This window comes from Notamacropus eugenii, chromosome 2 (assembly GCF_028372415.1).
Source record: "Notamacropus eugenii isolate mMacEug1 chromosome 2, mMacEug1.pri_v2, whole genome shotgun sequence".
NCBI lineage: Eukaryota > Metazoa > Chordata > Mammalia > Diprotodontia > Macropodidae > Notamacropus > Notamacropus eugenii.
In genome coordinates this window covers 200378725-200397991 of record NC_092873.1, presented here as the reverse complement: position 1 = coordinate 200397991, position 19267 = coordinate 200378725, and the positions used below count along the sequence as shown (strand labels likewise).

The window sequence follows — 19267 nt, the reverse complement described above, 5'->3', positions numbered from 1 at the left end:
CAATGGCAACAATGTAGAAGAATTGCTCCCTGTAATGGGTCTTGAAAACTGGAAGACTGGGTAGGAATTTTAGGTAGAGATGAAAGAGAAAGATATTTAGGAATTAGAAATGGTATTTAGAAAAGAAAATTTGTTTAAGTTTTTCAGTTATGTCTGACTCTTCATGATGCCACTTAGTGCTTTTGGCAGAGATACTGGAGTGGTTTGCCATTTCCTTCTCTAGCTCATTTTGCTGATTAGGAAACCAAGGCAAACAGGGTTAAGTGACTTGCCCAGGGTCACATAATGTGGAAGTGTCTGAGGCCAGATTTGAACTCAGGTAGGTGAGTCTTCCCAACTTTAGACCTGTCACTCTATTCATTATGCCATCTGGCTGCCCAGAAAAGAAAATAGAAAAGCCCAAATGAAAGCGAAAATGCTTAGAGGCATTAAGCATGTAACAATTTCAGGACTTCAACTTTGTAGTGTTGGTATGTTTGGAGCCAAATACAGCACTTCTTTCCTTGTCTACACCTCTGGATTCTACAGTCATACAAAATGCCATAGGCATTTAAGAAGTATCTTGTTTTAGAGATCTTGACTATAGTTAGCCATTCGAGCTTTTTTTCATTAATTGTCTTTCAAATTTTAATACAGTTTACAACAGAAAGTTGAAAGGTGTCTTGAAGATGGGATCCGGCTACCCATACTAGATGCAAAACAACTTCAGGATGAAAATGATCACCTCAAAGAACAGAATGAGAATGCCAGTAAGGTGAGGCAATACATTTCCACTATAAATACGAATAATAACGAGTTGTGTTCTGCAGCCTTAATGGTTGAACTAGGAAGTGAAAAGTCCTGTTTATTTAATGTAATTGTATTAGATGATGCTGTGGTTTCATTCATTCTTTGGGAAGAAAAATTTAGCCAGCTTTTCTAGATAGAGAGGAAATTATATGGTATGTTTAATGTAAGAAAAATATTTCAGCTAAATAAAAGGACAATGATTTTCTTTGTAATTTTGAGCTCTTTATATGAAGTCAAACTTGGGATAGAAGTAAGGATCACAAATATTAGTAATTAGAAAAGGTTATACACATTTATGCATTAAATGTGTTTCTAAAAAGTTGTTTATAATTGAATGTGATTAAGATGATTAAAAGTGATCTCTTTGACCTTGCTAGGGCAGATATACCCTGTTGCAAAATCCTTTTGCAAAAGGAATAATCCCACTAAAGTTTTCATAAATGAGACTGAGGTCTAGAAGTGTTTTGTTGGTCAAAGTAATAGAAGAAATGAACTGATTATAGAATGATATGTGTTTTATTTATGTAGGTAATAGACAGCCAGCAAAATAAGATTGACAGAATGGTGTTAGAAATTCAGGTAAGGAAAATTTTATGCTTATTTCAATATAGTTCAGTATAAGAAAGTATAAGAAAATACAATGGTCCCTTCCCCATCACAACTTTCATGGTTGTGATCATATTGTGAGTCGGCCTAAGAAATTAAATAGGAATTTTGGAGTTTTGTGGAAGCTGTAGAAGACACAGAAAAAGTTTAGAAACTCAAAAATGCATAAAATATGCATATAATATTTATAATGTAATATAGTTTGTCTTTTTATACTATAATTCAGACTTTTTCTCTGATACGAAAGGAGGGCCAAAAAATTTTATGCAAGTTTTCCAGATTGTGAGGGTGCCATGGCTCTAACATCCTGCTATGTGAAATGGAAACTTTATTTTCAAAATCAAATACCCATAACTTAACTGGAGTTTATCTGCATGTGTAATGCAAGGGTCTCATTTCCTAATATGGAACACTGAGGTAAAATTTTAAATTCACTAATTCTGTATATTTCCTGTGAGGAAATATTTGGAAAAATGGCTTTCTGTTCTGTTTTGTTCCCTGAATTTAAAAAAAGGTGAAGAAATATATTCCTTGTCTTTCTTTAAAGTGTTTCTAGGTTTATGACAGTCTTTTTATTTCTTTGAAGTATTTTTAGGTTGGATGAGAGTAATAGAAGTGTAATTAAAAGGTTATACCTTATACCTATGTTGTCAGTGCTTTGACCAATAAGACATTTGCATTTTAAGATTTTGTCTCTCCTCGACACGGATGACAGTCTGGTGTAGGCCCTTATCACCTCATGCCTTCTTGTTGGTCTCCTTGCCACAAATCTCTCCCCACTCCAATCCAATCTTCCCTTAGATTTCAACATGATCTTCCTTAAAGCACAGATTGAACCATATCACCTTCCTAATAAATAAGTGTCAATGGCTTCATGTCATCCCTAGGATCAAATAAAAAGATCCTCTGTCAGCCAGAGCCCTTCATAACCTAGCTGTCTACCCCACCCCTCCTTTACAGTCTTTTTATACCCTTCTGTCCATAACACCACTGGTCTCACTGTTTCTTGAACAATACCCTCTGTCTCCTGACTCTGGGCACTTTCATTGACTGTCCTCAGTGCCTACAAAACTTTACTGCTTTTCAACCTCCTGGTTTCTCTGGATTCCTTTAAGTCCCAACCAAAATCTTGCCATGTATAGGAGACCTTTCCTGTTTCTAGTGTCTTCCCTCTGCTGATTATTTCTAATTTATCCTGTATAGCTTGTTTGTACATACTTGTTTTCATGTTGTTTCCCCTATTAAATTGTGAGTTCTTTGAGAGCCAGCATGTTTTTTCCCTCAAAACTGTTCTTTTTATCTCCAGTCTTTAAGTACAGTGCATGATACATAGTAGGCACTTAATAAATGTTTATCAGCTGATTGACTGACTGACACTCTCCATCATTTACCATGTGCCACATATTCCAAGTACTGTGCTAATTGATGAGGATTCCAATTTACAAATATGAAATAATCCCTACTTGAAAAAAGCTTACATTCTAATGCGAAGACAAGTATGAAGAAAATATATGTCATAGACATAAAATTAATAAATATCTACAGAGTAGTTAAATACAAAGCAGTTTGAGAAAGGACACTGGAAGTTGAGGGAATCAGGAAAAGTTTCATGCAGAAGATGGTATGTGAATAGTATATTAAATGAAGAGTAGGTCCCAGAAGTTTTAGTCTTTGCTTTCTTTTTCTTTTTTTCTTATATTTATTTTTCAGTTTTCAACATTCACTTCCACAAGATTTTAAATACCAAATTTTCTCCCCATCTCTCCCGTCCCCCCACCCAAGGGCAGCATGCACCCCATCCACCCCTTTCTACCCTCCCATCTTTCACACACCCTCCCCCCCATTCCTCTCCCCTTTATTTTCCTGTAGGGCATGATAGATTTCTATGTCCCATTGCCTGTACAACTTATTTCCCAGTTGCATGCAAAATCAATTTTTAACATTCATTTTTAAAACTTGGGAGTTCTACATTCTCTCCCTTCTTCCCTCTCCACACACCCTCATTGATAAAGCAAGTGATTTGATATTGATCTTACATCTGTGGCCATGCAAAACACTTCCATAGCAGTTATGTTGTAAAAGACTAACCACATTTCCCTCTATCCTGTCCCGCCCTCCTTATCCCATTTTCTCCCTTGACTTGTCGCCCCACAATAGTGTTTGCTTCTGATTACCCCTTCCCCAATCTGTCAACCTTTCTGTTATCCTCCCTTTTCTGTCCCCTTCCCTGCCGCCTTCCTGTAGGGTAAGATAGATTTTCATACCCAATTGAATTATTTCCTCCTTAAGCCAAATCCAATGAGAGTAAGGTTCACTTGTTCCCTCTCACCCCCAGCCTCTTCCCCTCCATTGTAAAAGCTCTTGCCTCTTTTATGTGAGATGATATACTACATTCTGTATCTCTCTTTCTCTTTCTCCCAGTACATTCCTCTCAACATTAAATTTTATTTTTTTAGGTGTCCTCCCTTCGTATTCAGCTCACCCTATGCCCTCTGTCTATATATAGATTTATATAATCTATATATCTAACTATATCTATCTACGTATATAAACACATGCACACACATACAAATATTTATATATGCATATACACACATACACGCATACATACATACACACATACATGCATTCCTTCTAACTACCGTAATACTGAGAAAGGTCTCATGAGTTACAAATATCATCTGTCCATGATGTAAACAGTTCACCTTTAGTGAGTTCCTTATGTCTTCTCTTTCTTGTGAATGAAATGGGGATGCTTAGCGTAGAGAAGAGAAGACTAAGCAGGAAAGGATTTTAGGTTCACCCTCTTCAAATATCTGAAGTCTTCTCATGGTAAAGGAGATTAAGCTTGTTTATAGCATTAGAGGAGATAGATTTTAATTTAGTATATAAAGAAGATCTTTCCAACAAAATGAAAACTGTCCCTAAATGGACTGGGCTCCTTCATGAGATACTGAAATCTCTGCTGTTGGAGAAGGGTCCACCACTTTTCAGTAATACTGCCAAACCAATTTATGCTAGTTAGTCATTCTGTACTTTTAAGATCCCTTTCAACTCCTTAAAGTTATTCTGTGATCTGTCCTTCCTAGCAGGATCTGAATTAATTTTTCAAGACTACTGAAAATCTGTACTAAAAAGACTTTAGAGAAGGAGCTTTCACAGACCCATTTTGTAACTTTATTGCAATGTTTTATGTCTAAATTTAACAATGCATTTTGAATTCTTGTGCTTTAGTTGTTTTGCTGGAAATCACAAGCTGTGGATCACCACAGCCATATGAGAATAAAATTGTAAAAATTTTCCAGATTAAATAATCCTGGGGGCAGCTAGGTGTTGCAGTGGATAGAGCACTAGACTTGAAATCAAGAAGGTCTGGGCAAGTTGCTTAACCCTACTTGATTTAGTTCCTCATCTATAAAAAGGGGGTACACTGGAGAAGGAAATGGCAAGCCATTCCACTGCCATGGACAAAAAGTCCATGGGGTCACATAGAGTCAAACACAACCAAACAACTGAATAACAAAATAATCCTAAGTCCTTTTACCTGTTCACATTGGTTTTATTGTGCAGCCATTTAAAAATCTTTATGCAGTACTCTTTTGAACCCCAAATAATTCTTCAGTGCTAAATCTTAAGAATCCAAAACTAATCAGAACCATAGACATTGTTATAAGAGTATTTTTTGTGTTTTTTCTTTTAAATTGGTTGACTAGGGATTGGGAAGGAGAGAAAATAAATAATTTTAAAAATTTAATAATTTAAAAAAAATTGCTCTTACCCTGGTGCCTTCTTACCTTCCCAGTCTTCTTAGATATCACTTCCTTCTGAGTACTCCTGGATCCACTAATACTGACCTTATTGCTGTGCCTTTTTCATGACACTCCATGTTCTGGCTTCTAGACTTTTGACTTTGTACTGGATCTACCAGCGTGTTTTCTCCTTGCCTTTGTGTTTCTCTGGCTTCCTTGAATATTGAGCTCAAATCCCATCTTTTTTGCAGGTGGCCTTTTCCACTTTTCCTAACTGTTATGATTGTCCCTCTAAGATTATCTTGCCTCTGTTTCATACATATTTTGTATATTTATCCCATCTTTACCTTTCCAGTGTTTTTACATGTTACTGTTCTCCATGCACCATTTTGTCCAGCTATACTGATCTGTTTGATTTTAATTGTAGAATGAGTGGAATGTTAAATATTTAATGCATAAAATATTAAAATTGGACAGCTAAAATACAAATGTCCTAGTGTTAAAGAAGGTATTTTAAATTTTCTGGAATTATTACACATATAATTATTAATAAGTAGTTTATGTAACAGAATTCTGTATGATGGGTTAATGCAATGTAATGTATAATAATACAACATGCAACAACCATATAATATCTTTTATCATATCCCTGTATACCAATAATTATTATATTATTATATATACATGTTATTAATAAGCTAAACATATTATATAAGTATATATTATTAATAAACCAATTTTCCCTTATCTAGTTTTATAGTCCTTCATTGATGTGGTGTCATGACACTATTCTCCAGATAATTCTGTTCTTATATTTTTGAAATTACTTCCTGTTCCTTGAGCATTTCAGTCCTTTTCCACATTTAATTTGATTATAGTTTTCTTACCAAAACTTATATTTGAGTATTTAGTGAAAGTAAGTAATTGCTTTTTACTAAATAAGCACTTGGAATGTGGAAAAAAATTAATTTTCATCAAGCTCATTTTAGAGGAATAAGAATTTTTTTACTAAGTATACTTTTACTCAAATGTTTGTCATTTTTAAAGGAAGTTTGTACTTTGTTGCTCTAAGAAACTATTATGTTAATGATGAGTTTCTTTTTTTATAGTAGCTGCAATATATACTTAAAAGCTGACTTAGCAATTAAAAGAAGGAAAAAGGAGTGTTGAAATAATGGTAGATTAAAATTCAAAGATATAATATTTTGTTAGGCATTTACCATTTTTATTTAATCTTTTAAGTTTTTTTTCATATATGAGATTAGTGGCAGACAGGTGGCATTTTGGGTAAAGTACTGGACTGGGTATCAGGAAGACCAGAGTTCAAATTCTGACTCATATACTGACTCAGATATATATGTCTACATGACCCTGGGCAAGTCACTTAACCTCTGTTGACCTGTTTCCTCCTGTATAAAATCAGAATAACTGTACCACCTCAGAGCGATTAGTTATTTTGAGTATCAAAATGAGGTCAAATAGTTAAGTACTTTGTAAACCTTGAAGCACTGAATAAATGTTAGCTATTAATGTTTATTATTATTTTTTATTATTGTTAGTGTTATTTAAAATGTTTTGAATTCATCGAAAAAGCATTCGTTAAATACTTAGTTTTTGCCAAATACTGTGCTGCCAAGTACTGTGCTAAGTGTTGGTGATGCGGTTAGAAAGCCAAGACTGTCCCTACCCTAAAGGAGCTCAAATTTTAATTCTGTGAGATAACATGTAAGGGGGCATTCAGTTTCATGACAAATAGAAAAACCAAGTGGCACTTAATGTGTGACAGGCAAAGTAAGAAGCCCGATCACAGGCCATGAGAACCTTGGGGAACAGTGATGTAGGCAGATGATCTGCACTCATTATCTGTTGTGAAGGGGGAGTGGCCTGCAGTGAGAATGTGGAAAAGGTTCCTGGGCAGGAGTCAGCATCTGGCTAACATTTTGATGAGGTGTGTGGGTGGGTGTGTATGTGTGTATATATGTATATACATATATATACATGTTCATGTATTTCATAAGTCATATATTTTCAGTGAAACACATTACATGTTCAGTAATACTTTTATTAATTCACTTTACTGATATACAGGGTTTCCCACTGGAGTAATGCAGTTTTAAGCTTTTCTACTATAACACTAGAATAACACTCAAAAGCATGAATATATACATATATATCCTCTCGCAATAATCCTCTCACAATAAGCTTACACAGAATATTATCCAAGTTAAATCTAGTGCTCTGTCACTCGAACTGTTTAACATAGGAGGAAACAGGTGTCAGGCTACCTATCTTCTTACTTTAAACCCATCATTTTTTGACTGTGTAGAAAGTGATGGTTCATGTAAATATCTGCATCTAATGACTTAGTAAACTTGATTCTGAATATGCTGTGAAGATAGGAAAGGTAAGGCCAGTGGAGATGAGAGATTTTTAGGATAGCATTTGGTAAAGTGTTTTCATTTCAAGTTTTTAGTTTTGGAAATGCCAACAAATATTAATCATTTCTGAGTAGACTGATAATTTAAATTTCTATATTTTATAGATCTATATATAAATTATTTGAACGGATCATTTAATTTATGAAACAAGTAATAGTAGCAGTTAACCTTTATGTAGTGCCTTAGGATTTCAAAAGTACTTTACAGATATTATCTCATTTGAGACTGAGGGACCCTGAGAGATACTTTTATTATCCACGAGGAAACTGAGAATTGAGAGATTTTAGGTGACTTTCAGGTCAAACAACTTCAAAGTTTCTTAGGGAGAGTTCAGATTTATGACTTATTGACTACAACTATAGCGCTAGCCACCATACCTTATTTAGGTAAATTTTATCAATAACAACATTTTTAAAACTTTCATTATAATACTTTTTAAATGGAGACTTGAATAAGTTAATTTGCAACAGGCATGAAGTCTTTTTTAAAAAAAATCTAAAAATTGATTAGTAACAAGTAAATCTTTGAGAAAAATAAAATCATTTGCCTGTCGTACAGGTACAACTAAGAAATAATTAAATACTTACTATACTAGATTCATATGAAGTCAGAAGCAAGACACATTCATATATATACCTTCCAAAGTAAAATTAACTACATTGTTCCTACATTAGGTGTAAAGGGGGCACAAGAAATTGAAAGCATTCTTCATCAATTCAGGAATACCCTGGGGTTTTTTTTCCTTTTCAAATGATAAGTAATAGCATGATGTTTTATTTTTAACAATAAATTTCATATTTTAATGGTTTCATATTTAAATTATATTATTTGAATTTGGTGAAGCTTATAAATTTGGTAGTTTTTTTTTGAAGAAATTTGAATATAATTGAATAATATGTTTTCACACAGTTCAAAATGGGATAGCATTGATGCTTTGAGTGAAGCATAATATCAGAAGAAAATAGCTTTCTTAGCTAGAAATCATATAGCAATTGGTTCTTCAGGGAGAAGTATTCTTGTGTATGTAGTCTTTTTCACTATTAAATTGCTTTTTGCAAAGTGTCCTTGAAATTTGCTTGCCTAGCATTCTGGTTTTGATGTATCACCCAAATCTAATTGTCCTACTGCTGGCAATAATACCACCAGATAACGCCTTTTGTTTGATCAAGAAAAGATTGCATGTATATCACATAATGAATGGGTAGTCATACATGCCAACATATTAACCCCTGATGTAGTCTTTTGCTATTTATTGAATAAATTGAACACTGTATTGAATTGAAAACTATGCACATTTACCAGTATTGCATATTCGTATATGAAATCAGTAAAAATTTATGGTTTTAAAGCATTATGAAGGGCAAGTTATGAACTCACTGAACCTGTTTCCTTATAATACCATTAGGGAAAATGTTTAAGTTTCATGTGTCTGTGAAAATCTGGTATTTGCAATACATACAGACAACATCTTCATGCAGTTAGGAGTAATCAGAAGCTAGCATTTTGAACACACTATTCTGGATATCATCCAAAGAATATACCAGGCACGTGATATGGAGATGAGTCATTTATCAGTTGGTGACATTATGCCACGTCATTAACGGCGTAGATGACTCCAGTTACAAATGAATGCCAGTATCTGTAAGTACAAACATCCATGAAAGGTGAACTCTCAGTGTTTTAATATTCGCTTTCAATAGGATGCTTCGCAAATGTTTGTGTTCGTGGATAGATAGTATTCCTTTTGACCCAAATTACTAAGCCTTTGTTGGATTAGGTTTCCTATGTGTCACTATCTATAAGCCTTTCAAAATGTTTTTATTTTCTTCATAATTCATTAGATGTCACCAGTTACAACCTGGAGACCAAATTTAAAAACAAACTTTCTAAATCAAGGATTCTTAACCTGGAAGCTATAAACTTATTTTTAAAAAAACAAACCTTTTTTTTTGGTTAACTATATTTGACTGTAATTATTATCCTTTGTAATCTTATATATTTTATACATTTAAAAATTATTTAAGAAAGGGTCTGTAGATTTCACCAGACTGCTGACAAAGTCCATGACACAAAAAAGGTTATGGACTGCTCTTAAATACATGACTCACTGAGATGAATGAGTAAGAGCATTAATACTCCAAAAACCTTTATCAGTGGTAATATCCATTCTGTCTATGTTTTTTATGCTTAATCCAGAAGTCATGGGTTGGGGGAGAGAAATTCTCTTCATAATAGATTAATTGGTATTCAAGTAGTCATTTTTCTAAAGAGACTAGATATAGCTCTGAAAATAGCTTGAAGGAATTCTTCTACGTGTACATGTATTGATTTTGATAGTCAACAAATTAAGTCAATGAGAAATCCCTCAGCATTCATTAATTACTGCAGATTTTATGACAAGTTGTTCTTAGGTTTTTAGTTGATAATTAAACTAATAACAGAAATGACCCAAATGATTTTAAAATGTCCTTCTTGCTGCTGTAAAGAAGATTTTAAAAATAACACTACTTCATGTTGCTTTGTCCTGTGCCTATATAAATATAGTCTAATTTTTCAAAGCAAAAGAATATAGGACTTCAGAGATCTAAAATAGGCCTTTGATTTGTGAATTTAGCAGCAAAATCAGCTGCTGAAAATAATGCTTGTGGAGGAGGGAAGATTTGGTGCATTGTTGATAATGGAAAAATAAAAGATTAAAAGAAAATTAGCACAAATTTTAGTTGCTAAGATACTTTTGCTATTAAAAAGGACCTCTTGGGAATAAAATATTTAAACAACGATTTAAAGCTTCATTTTATTTTTAGCCATTCTTTCTTTATATAATAGAAAACTTTGTCTCTTATCTCTCTGGTGAGTGGTCTTTTTCTGGTTGTATCACATGACCTAAAGATTACAAGAAAGGTGGAGGACTGTAGAAAAGGAAAAATTAATTTAAAAATCCTCATTGCTTTTTTTTTTTTGCCGTTCATCTTTCAGTATTGACATGTCTTTCTTCCTGATTCTTTGCTAGTCTATGCAAGAGAAACTTTGTCAAGAGAAATTGGCAACGCAGAAAATGAAGGAAGAAGTAGAAGAAAAAGAAAAGGCTATAATGAAATTAACAGAAACTTTACTTGAAGTGAGTACAGGAAACTCGGATTACATTTGAAACGTAAATTGCCTTTTGTAAAAATAAATGGCAATGATGCTTTTTAAATTTTTGGTGAAGACAGTCCCTCTGCAGCCAATATTATTATGCTAATTACTAGTAAATTACATCACTAAGATGAAATGCAGTTTTAGAATATTTGTCTTATTAATTAAAATTTTTACTTTTGTATTTTTAAACTATATTTGTCTGTTTTCATTTAACTTCTCACTCTGTTCTTTACCCCAATGCAGAACCAAAGACTAAGTGAAAAATGTTCTTTCTTAGAAGAACAGCAAAAGAAACAGTTGAAGCATCAGACTGACTTATCTCTTCAGCCACTATTGAATTTGAACATGGTCGATCAATTGTTCAAGGAAATGTCCCATTCTTTGTTCGACTTGAAAGCATTATGCAGTATTCTTAATCAGAGAGCTCAGGGCAAAGAGCCTAATCTTTCATTATTGCTTGGAATCAGATGTAAGTAGCTTATTTTTCTTTAATCCGAAATCTGTCCTCCCCAACAGAATACTTATAGTTGGTCTTTGTTTCCTCTTGCGGTTTATATAACATAGAAATGACTCCTTTTTAATGTTTATCTCATTTTATCCTCAAATTAAGTTGAAACCTTGCGTGGCTTATAATTATAGAAAGACACTAAGGCATGGAGAAATTACCTTGTTGAAGTTATATATAGACTGAACAAGATTAGAACCCATTCCTCCTAGGATTGTATAGTAGAAATATAGAAGGAATTAGACTTCAATTCTAAGTTTATATCGGCCATTTAACTGATCAGTGACCTCATATGTACCTTATAATCTCTCTTGATCTCAGAGTCCTTATTTAAAGTGAAGAGGATGTTGTTAAAATTCTGTGATTCTTTAATCTCCTTACCCTTAATTTAGATTCTTTTCACTTTTCACTCTTTACTATGGTGCCCATGATCTTTGTGACATAAATGAATTATACAAAGTCATAAACAACAAACCAGCAACAGATCCACACAGTTTGATCTGTGGATATAGATGAGTGTGTGACTTCTCATCTCATTGACAGTTGATGCAAATTCAGATCAGTTTCAGTATTGCAGAACTAGGAAATCATCCTTGCCTCAGACTGATTAGGATTATCTGGAAGGCTAAAAGGTATATAAAGGGCAAGTGTCCAGAATGGGAGTTAAACGTTAATACTTTTCTGATACGGCCAGTGACCTTGTTTAAGGCACTTAAAAACATATTTTATTAATTTCTTAGGGGACACTGAGAAGAGTTGTCTTTTAATTTTGTATTTTTTGTGAATTGATTACCTAATCATAAATAAATAAAAGAAGTCACATTGAGTGAATTGGCACCTTGTCTCTGTTGTCTACAGATTCTTGGTGGTAATGTTTCCCCACCTTAGTGAATATGCATTAATTATTTGCAGATTGATAGGTGAGTGTGAGGTCAAGAAACCTGCCTCTCTTGGTAGAGGATCAGCCTAGTTATATTTGAACAATCTTATTCCCATGCTGAGTGCAGAGAGATGAAGCTTTTGAGCATAGTCATTTTCAAGGACTGCCCACTAAGCTGTGAAGGGAGCACTTTTATCAGGAAAACTGTAGAGGCTTAAAGTATAGGCATCAAGGATCTGGAAACATAAGGTATTCTTTTACTGGAAGCATGATGTTTGTCTTTTTGTGGGCTTTTAGACCCAAAGAGCATTTGGATATTTGGATAACACAACTTTTCTTGTGTAATGAGAGAAAGAAGCTGTATATGGGCTTGCCATCTCCTTTCCTACATAGGAGTATTATGCCACAGGCCACTGAGAAAAAAGTTCAAGTCCTATTTAAAAGAGAATGAGATCTATTTGAAATAGAACGTACATGAAACAGATAAGATAGACATGCTTACCACCTACTAGTACTGACCATGATATAATAGGCGTCTGGTATATACATGAAAGTCAAATGAAAGAGACCACAACTTAACTCAGGATTGACTAGATTAATACAGTGTAATTGACATGAAGGAGCAATTCTTATTTTTCTGTACATACACAGAGGAATACTGGAGTGAATGACGGAGCCTGAAATAATCTGCACAAGTGATGAAGTATCCCTGTGTTAGAAATCAAGTAATTCTCCCTTTCAGAATGAGTCTGTTGTCCTTATTGAGTAGTAAAATCCCGCAGTTGAACTGTGACTAAAATAACACATTTTTAGGGCAATTTAAGGTTTTCAAAGAAGTTTCATGATACCACTGTGAGGTGAGTAGTAATTGTTGTTTAAATCTCTTATCTTATTGCTGAGGAAATGGATTTTAGTAGGTTGTCATTTATCTGTCTCTGCTTTATACTTGGGATTCAAACTCATCTTTCTGACCGTTGTTCTTTCTATTCTCCCACACTGCCTTGTAATTCTTATTTTGAATATGATGGAAATAACTAAGCTAATTTGGAAGTTAACACTTTAATGTCACTAAACCAAACATACCATAAACCATTTTAAGAGGTAAGATGCTTACTTGCCAGATTTGTCCACTCTGCATGCATGTCTCTATATATCTAGCACCATGTGAAAGGTACAGCGCTTGAATATGGAGAGAGGACTCAGAAGGATGCTCTCTTCTGAATTTTAATACATTGCCCAGTAGTCCTGTGCACTGGTGAAGTAGTACAGATTCTCAGAGTTAGAAGATACCTCAGAGGACATTTAGTCCTACCTCTAACTGAGCAAACCTTCTCCCATCCCATCTTGATAAGTGGCAGTCATCCTTTGTTTAAAAACCTACTGTAAGTGGGAACCTGTATCCTGAGGTAGCCCATCCCACTTTTAGACAGCTATAGTCTTTAGCAAGTGTTTATTTTCATTAAGTGTAAATGTGACTTTCTACAGCCTCCGCCAAGCAGAAATCTAATCCCTATTAAGTCTCCTCAAGTCATTTCTGGGATGAACACCCTCAGTTATTTCAGTTTTCTCTCACCAGCTCACTTTTTGCTCACCAATGTCCTTTCTAAAGTGTAGTGTATAGTACTGAACATTTATAGTCTAGATGTACTCTGATCAGAGCATCGTACACTTTGGCTGTCATTTCTTTGTTCTAGAAACTGCATCTCAATGTAGCCAAAGATCAAAGTGACTTTTTTGGCTTCCAGATAATACTGTTGACTCATATTGATGGAGCTGTCTGTCTATAAAAACACCCACATCATTTCAGACCAACTACAATTTAGCTATGCCTCTCCTATTTTGTAATGAAACAGTTGTTTTATTATTTTTTTCCAACCCAAGAATAATATTTGATCCCTTTTAAATGTCATTCTATTTGATTCTACTTATCATTCTATCCTGTCAAAAGTCTTTTTGGATCCTAGATATTATAGCACCTTGGCTAGTGACTTTCTATTTCATCGCCAAATTTTATAAGCATTTTATCTCTACCTTTATCCAAGTTATTAATGAAAATATTAAATGGTAGAGGGTCAGATAGAAATCCCTGGAGCAGTCTGACAGAGACCATTCAAAGTTGACCTAGTCAACCAGTTCTGAATTTCATGTATCTGCACTATGATGTATTCTTACAAAGATAGCATAATTATGTCAAATGTTTTACTTAAAAACACTTAACAAAATGCCTGAATATGAATTTAACAACTATCTCCATACCCTAGAAAGATACTTAATTTTTTTAATTAATTAATTTGTTTTCAGTTTTCTACAATCACTTTCATAAATCTTAAATTTTCTCTCCTTCCCTTCTCCACCTTTCCCCCTCCCTCACCTCTCCCTTTCCCCTCCCTTCCCAAGAGGGCATGCAAGCTTATATGGATTCTACACATGCATTCTTTTTTTTTTGTTTGTTTGTTTTTTATTTTGTAATGTTTAACAATCACTGCCATACAATTGTGATTTTATCCCCCCCACCTACCCCCCACTCCCCCCCTCCCTCCCCACGACTGCATACAATTCTGTATAGATTCTACATATACTTTCCTATTGAGTATATTTTCACTATAGTCATGCTATGTAGTCAGACTAAGATAAATGAAAGAAATCGTATAACAAATCAGAACATGATACACAAACACATACACATACACAAACATGATCTGCTACAATATGTGAGTGACTTCCATATTTCTCTCTCTGAGTGTGGCAGGCATTTTGCCTTGAGATCCTCCATTGGGATTTTTTTTTTTTTTGGTAAGAAGTTCTTGTGTTATTACAAAAATCTAAGTCTACCAGAAAAAACTCTCACACACTGTGGTTGTTGCTGTGCATAAAGTTCTCCTGGTTCTGCTCCTTTCACTCAGCATCAGGTCATGTAAGTCCTTCCAGGCCTCTCTGAAGTCTTCTTGTTCATCATTTCTTATGGCACAATAGTACTCCATTACATTCATATACCATAATTTATTCAGCCATTCCCCAATTGATGGACATCCCCTTGACTTCCAGTTTTTGGCAACTACATAGAGTGCTGCTATAAATATTTTTGTACATGTGGGACCCTTTCCCATTTTTATGATCTCTTGGGGATATAGTCCTAGTAGCGATATTGCTGGGTCAAAGGGTATGCACATTTTTGTAGCCCTTTTGGGCATAGTTCCAAATTGTTCTCCAGAATGGTTGGATGCGCTCGCAGCTCCACCAACAATGAATTAGTGTTCCAACTTTCCCACATCCTCTCCAGCATTTATCATTTTCTTGTTCTGTCATGTTTGCCAATCTTATAGGTGCTACAGATGCATTCTTAACTAAATACATTTTCACCTTAGTCATGTTGCATGGAAGAATTAAAATGAATGGGAGATACCATGAGAAAAACCAAAACAAAACAAAATACAAGAGAAAATAGTCTGCTTCATTCTGTGAGCCAGATCTATAGTTCTTAGAAAGATATTTAAAAGGGAAACAAATTTTAGTTGTCTATAAGTGCTAATTAATGGTCATGATGTTTTAACTTCTTTACAGATTGAAAATTGATACATAATTTTTACCTGAGTTTTGACTCTTTAACACATAGCATTATGTTTGTGGAGGTAATAAAATTGAAAATTCCAAAATAGCGTTGAAAATGTGGGAAGCTCTAATTCTCTTCGTTTTTATCTTCACAGCCATGAGCTCTTCAACTGAGGAGACTGAGAATGACCACAGCCCAGAATCACTGACCAAAAAACTGTCAGACATGTGCCAGCTACGGAAGGAGATCGATGAACTAAGAACTGTGATATCAGACCGCTATGCTCAGGACATGGGAGACAACTGCATTACCCAGTGATAAAAGGATTGTTCCCACAGCAATAATGACTCATTGCTCAGTGCTGCTGTGTAAACTATTCTTCATCTTTCTGTTCAGGAGCCATATTGGAAGATTGCATTTCTATTTGACCTGCATATAGGTTTTTCTGTGTATTGTTTTATTTCGGGTAGGGAAGGATGGGACTAGGCGATAGTTTTCAATGGAACTTATTTAATCAAGCAAAAAAAAAAAACAACCCGCATTTCAAATCACCATTTGAAAAGTACTATGATAGAGTCTACACAAAAAATATCTCTATTCTCAAACTACTGATTGTAGGACCAAGCTGTGAAGAGTATTATTCAGATAAGGAGGTGGGGTTGCTTTGTTGTTGTTTTTTTTAATCCCATGGCATTTTAATATTTATAAAGGTTTCTGGAGTTAAAGTGAAGGTTCCAAGGAAGGTACTAATTGTATCTTCACTTATTGTTCCTTCCAATAGAAGTTTGTATTGCACATTTAGGATGTTCAAGGACTAACTGAAGCAAGGTTTACAACATCTGCCCCTTTCCTAGGGACACAGAAGATGCGTTTGCTATTGGAACAATCATACTGTTGAAAGATGCAGTCTTAGGAGTTAGCATTGTAGTAGTATGTAGGCAAGTGAACTGCTTTTTAGTATGCTTTCAAGCTGCCTGTTGGGGAAAGTATGATATGATGAAACACTTTTGTTACCATAATGAGTGAGGGAATATTTAGCATTAGTTTGTGCTAGTATCTTTCCGTGGTAGTTCCTGTTAGCTTTTTCTTTGGGGGGTAGGGTAAGGTATTCATCTGAAAAGAATATTGTGAACATAAAGCTTTGTTTAGTTCAGACTGTAAAGGCTGTATACATATGATCAACAAAATCAAAATTAACCTAACTTTGGTTCCAATTCTTGACATACAAAAATTTTTGTCTGCCAAAATTTCAGATTGAAGGCTATTGAAATAGTTAGTTACAATCTTCATTCATATATTTGAATATTCACCAACACAAGATACAATCCATACTTAGCTGATTTCTTTGTTTATTACACCAAGTTGCACCCATTGAGACACAGCTCCTCAAATGGGAAGCTTCACCATGACTTGACCATGCTAGTTCTCTAACTCATGTGAATCTAAGGTAGCATGAGTAATTTTTTAATAAGCATTATTGAATTTTATGCATCCAAATTAATTCAGCATTATAACCCAAAATGCAGCCATTGCTTAACATGCTTTTGAAAATAATCTTTTAGCATTGCCTTCAGAATCTATGGCACATACTTCTTTGAATAATATCATTGTGGAAAATCTTCATTATTGGAGGGTGAGTTTAATTTTAGGAAATGAACAAAAGTTATTTAGAGTCAAATGTGATTACTAAAAAGGTAATATTGAATTTTTTTTGTAAAAACTATGTAATTGAAGTATAATATTTTTGTAGTTCTCATACTAACTTGAGGCAAAGACCTGAGCAGTGGAGGCATTGTTGGAATGGCTACGTAGCCACGTGAGGTGGTTGCTTTCAGACAGCACTCATTTTCATGTTTTCAGTCTGATGAGATTTGGAGTTTTTTAAACTGCTGGTCACATTATTATCAGAGGCAGGCCTCATAAAGGAAATATTCTACAGCTGTAGTTCAAGGAATGGTTTTAATATATTCAACTTGAATTCTGCCCAGTGCCTGTGTAAAATACTCCCTTACTAAGTAACTGAGGTTATTTAAGGGAGGTATTGACCCAGTCACTAAGGAATCTTTAATTCAGTTCAGTAATGATGTCTTCATCTTCATTTTAACATAGTATGGAATGATACAGGCACCAGAGAGAATAATGTATTTGATTTGTTTTGTATTTTTTAAGGGAAACAAAAATACCACCTCTAGTATATAAGATGCCAAAGTAATAAATTTGTATCTAAGTAGATGATGCAAAGATAAAACTTTAGAATGGATGGGTATTATATTTTAAAATAGTTAAATTATCTCTCTGTTCTATAGAACTGAAATTCTTAGCATTGGTGAAAATGCCTTACAGTAAAGCAGATAGAATAAGTATAGTCCCCTGGAATTTAAAAGTCACTGGACTTGGAGTAGACAATCAGCAAGTTGAGTCACCAAATATTCTTGTTTAAATATCTCCTGTACTGTTTAATAATAAGTTGCTGGGTTTTTTTTTTAATCCTAACGGTCAACCTTTTTCTAGGTTTGTTTATTCATTTGGCTTAGTTGTCATGAAGTCTTTTCAGGGTATTGTTTTTTCATAAGTTAATGTTCTAAAGTGTATAATTAATTTGCACTAAAGTAACTTTATGGTGAGCAGTTTTAAAAACTAAATTTAATAGAAAACTGGCAAACTAGCACTTTTGCCTTCAGTTTCTAAAACTGAAACCATCATAGACTAATTCTTAAAAAACACCTCTGGTGCCGTGTGCAACCCCCTCCTCCCCCTCCACTCCCCTACTTTCTCCACACTTAAAAAAAAAATAATGGTATTGGTTTTGTTTACTGGAAGACTCAAGAAAGAGAGTGAGTTGGGCCAACCGGAAATGCTTCAATAACCCGTTTAAATAAATAACATTACTTTGGAGTTGTAAATGTTCAGAAATTATTGCAATGGTATATGAAAATATTCAGAATTTAAATTTAGCCTACTTTAAAGGTTCTCTTTAGTTGTGAAAAACCCTTTTAATGCACTGTTTTGACCTTAATGTGCTTGCTCCTAGGAAGGGCCTTTTAATACTCAGACTATATTGACATTTGAATATTGGTCATTTGATTTTTGAAATGTAAATTTGGTCTGCTTCCTTCACTTTAAAACAGGGAGATAAATGGCAGGTTTCTCAGCCAAAGGCCTAAATTAATCTGTGCACATCAGAGTACTTGACTTTTTTGTCAGCAAATACTCTTTGGTATTATTGTGATCTCTTGGCAAATTCATTTACAGTGTCCTGTCAAATTGGAAGAAGAATAAGCTTTGATGATGTAAGATGTGCTGGATTGTTTACCTGGTTGAAAATACTTTGTGGACCCATTTCACATAAGTAACAAATTTTATTAATATTAACAGTGATATAATTTAGTGAAACCAATTTTAGTCATGGACAGTTTATTAAATTGCTTTAGTCATGATCCATTTTCTTCAGTAGCTATTAAGAGACAATCTCAAGAGTTGGAAAAAAGTTGATAATGGATACTGTACAGTTCTGTCTTAGTGGGCTTAATTATTAAAGCTATTTGTAGCTTTATGATTAATTTGTAGGAATTGGTGAGCATATTTTTTACAGAAATTACTGTATTTAAAAAT

General features: G+C 34.2%; 1 protein-coding gene across 5 annotated transcripts in view; it reads left to right on the top strand.

Moving 5' to 3' along the window:
• CEP85L (centrosomal protein 85 like) overlaps positions 1-16089 on the top strand; it is a 205696-nt gene extending 189607 nt beyond the window's left edge. For all 5 annotated transcript variants that reach the window (XM_072643149.1, XM_072643151.1, XM_072643147.1 and 2 more), the window contains 5 exons: positions 637-754; positions 1318-1368; positions 10593-10700; positions 10964-11189; positions 15810-16089. In XM_072643149.1, coding sequence (XP_072499250.1) covers positions 637-754; positions 1318-1368; positions 10593-10700; positions 10964-11189; positions 15810-15973 — 667 coding nt within the window. In that variant the 3' untranslated portion in view covers positions 15974-16089. The remainder of the gene's footprint in view (positions 1-636; positions 755-1317; positions 1369-10592; positions 10701-10963; positions 11190-15809) is intronic.
• Positions 16090-19267: the final 3178 nt, after the last annotated feature.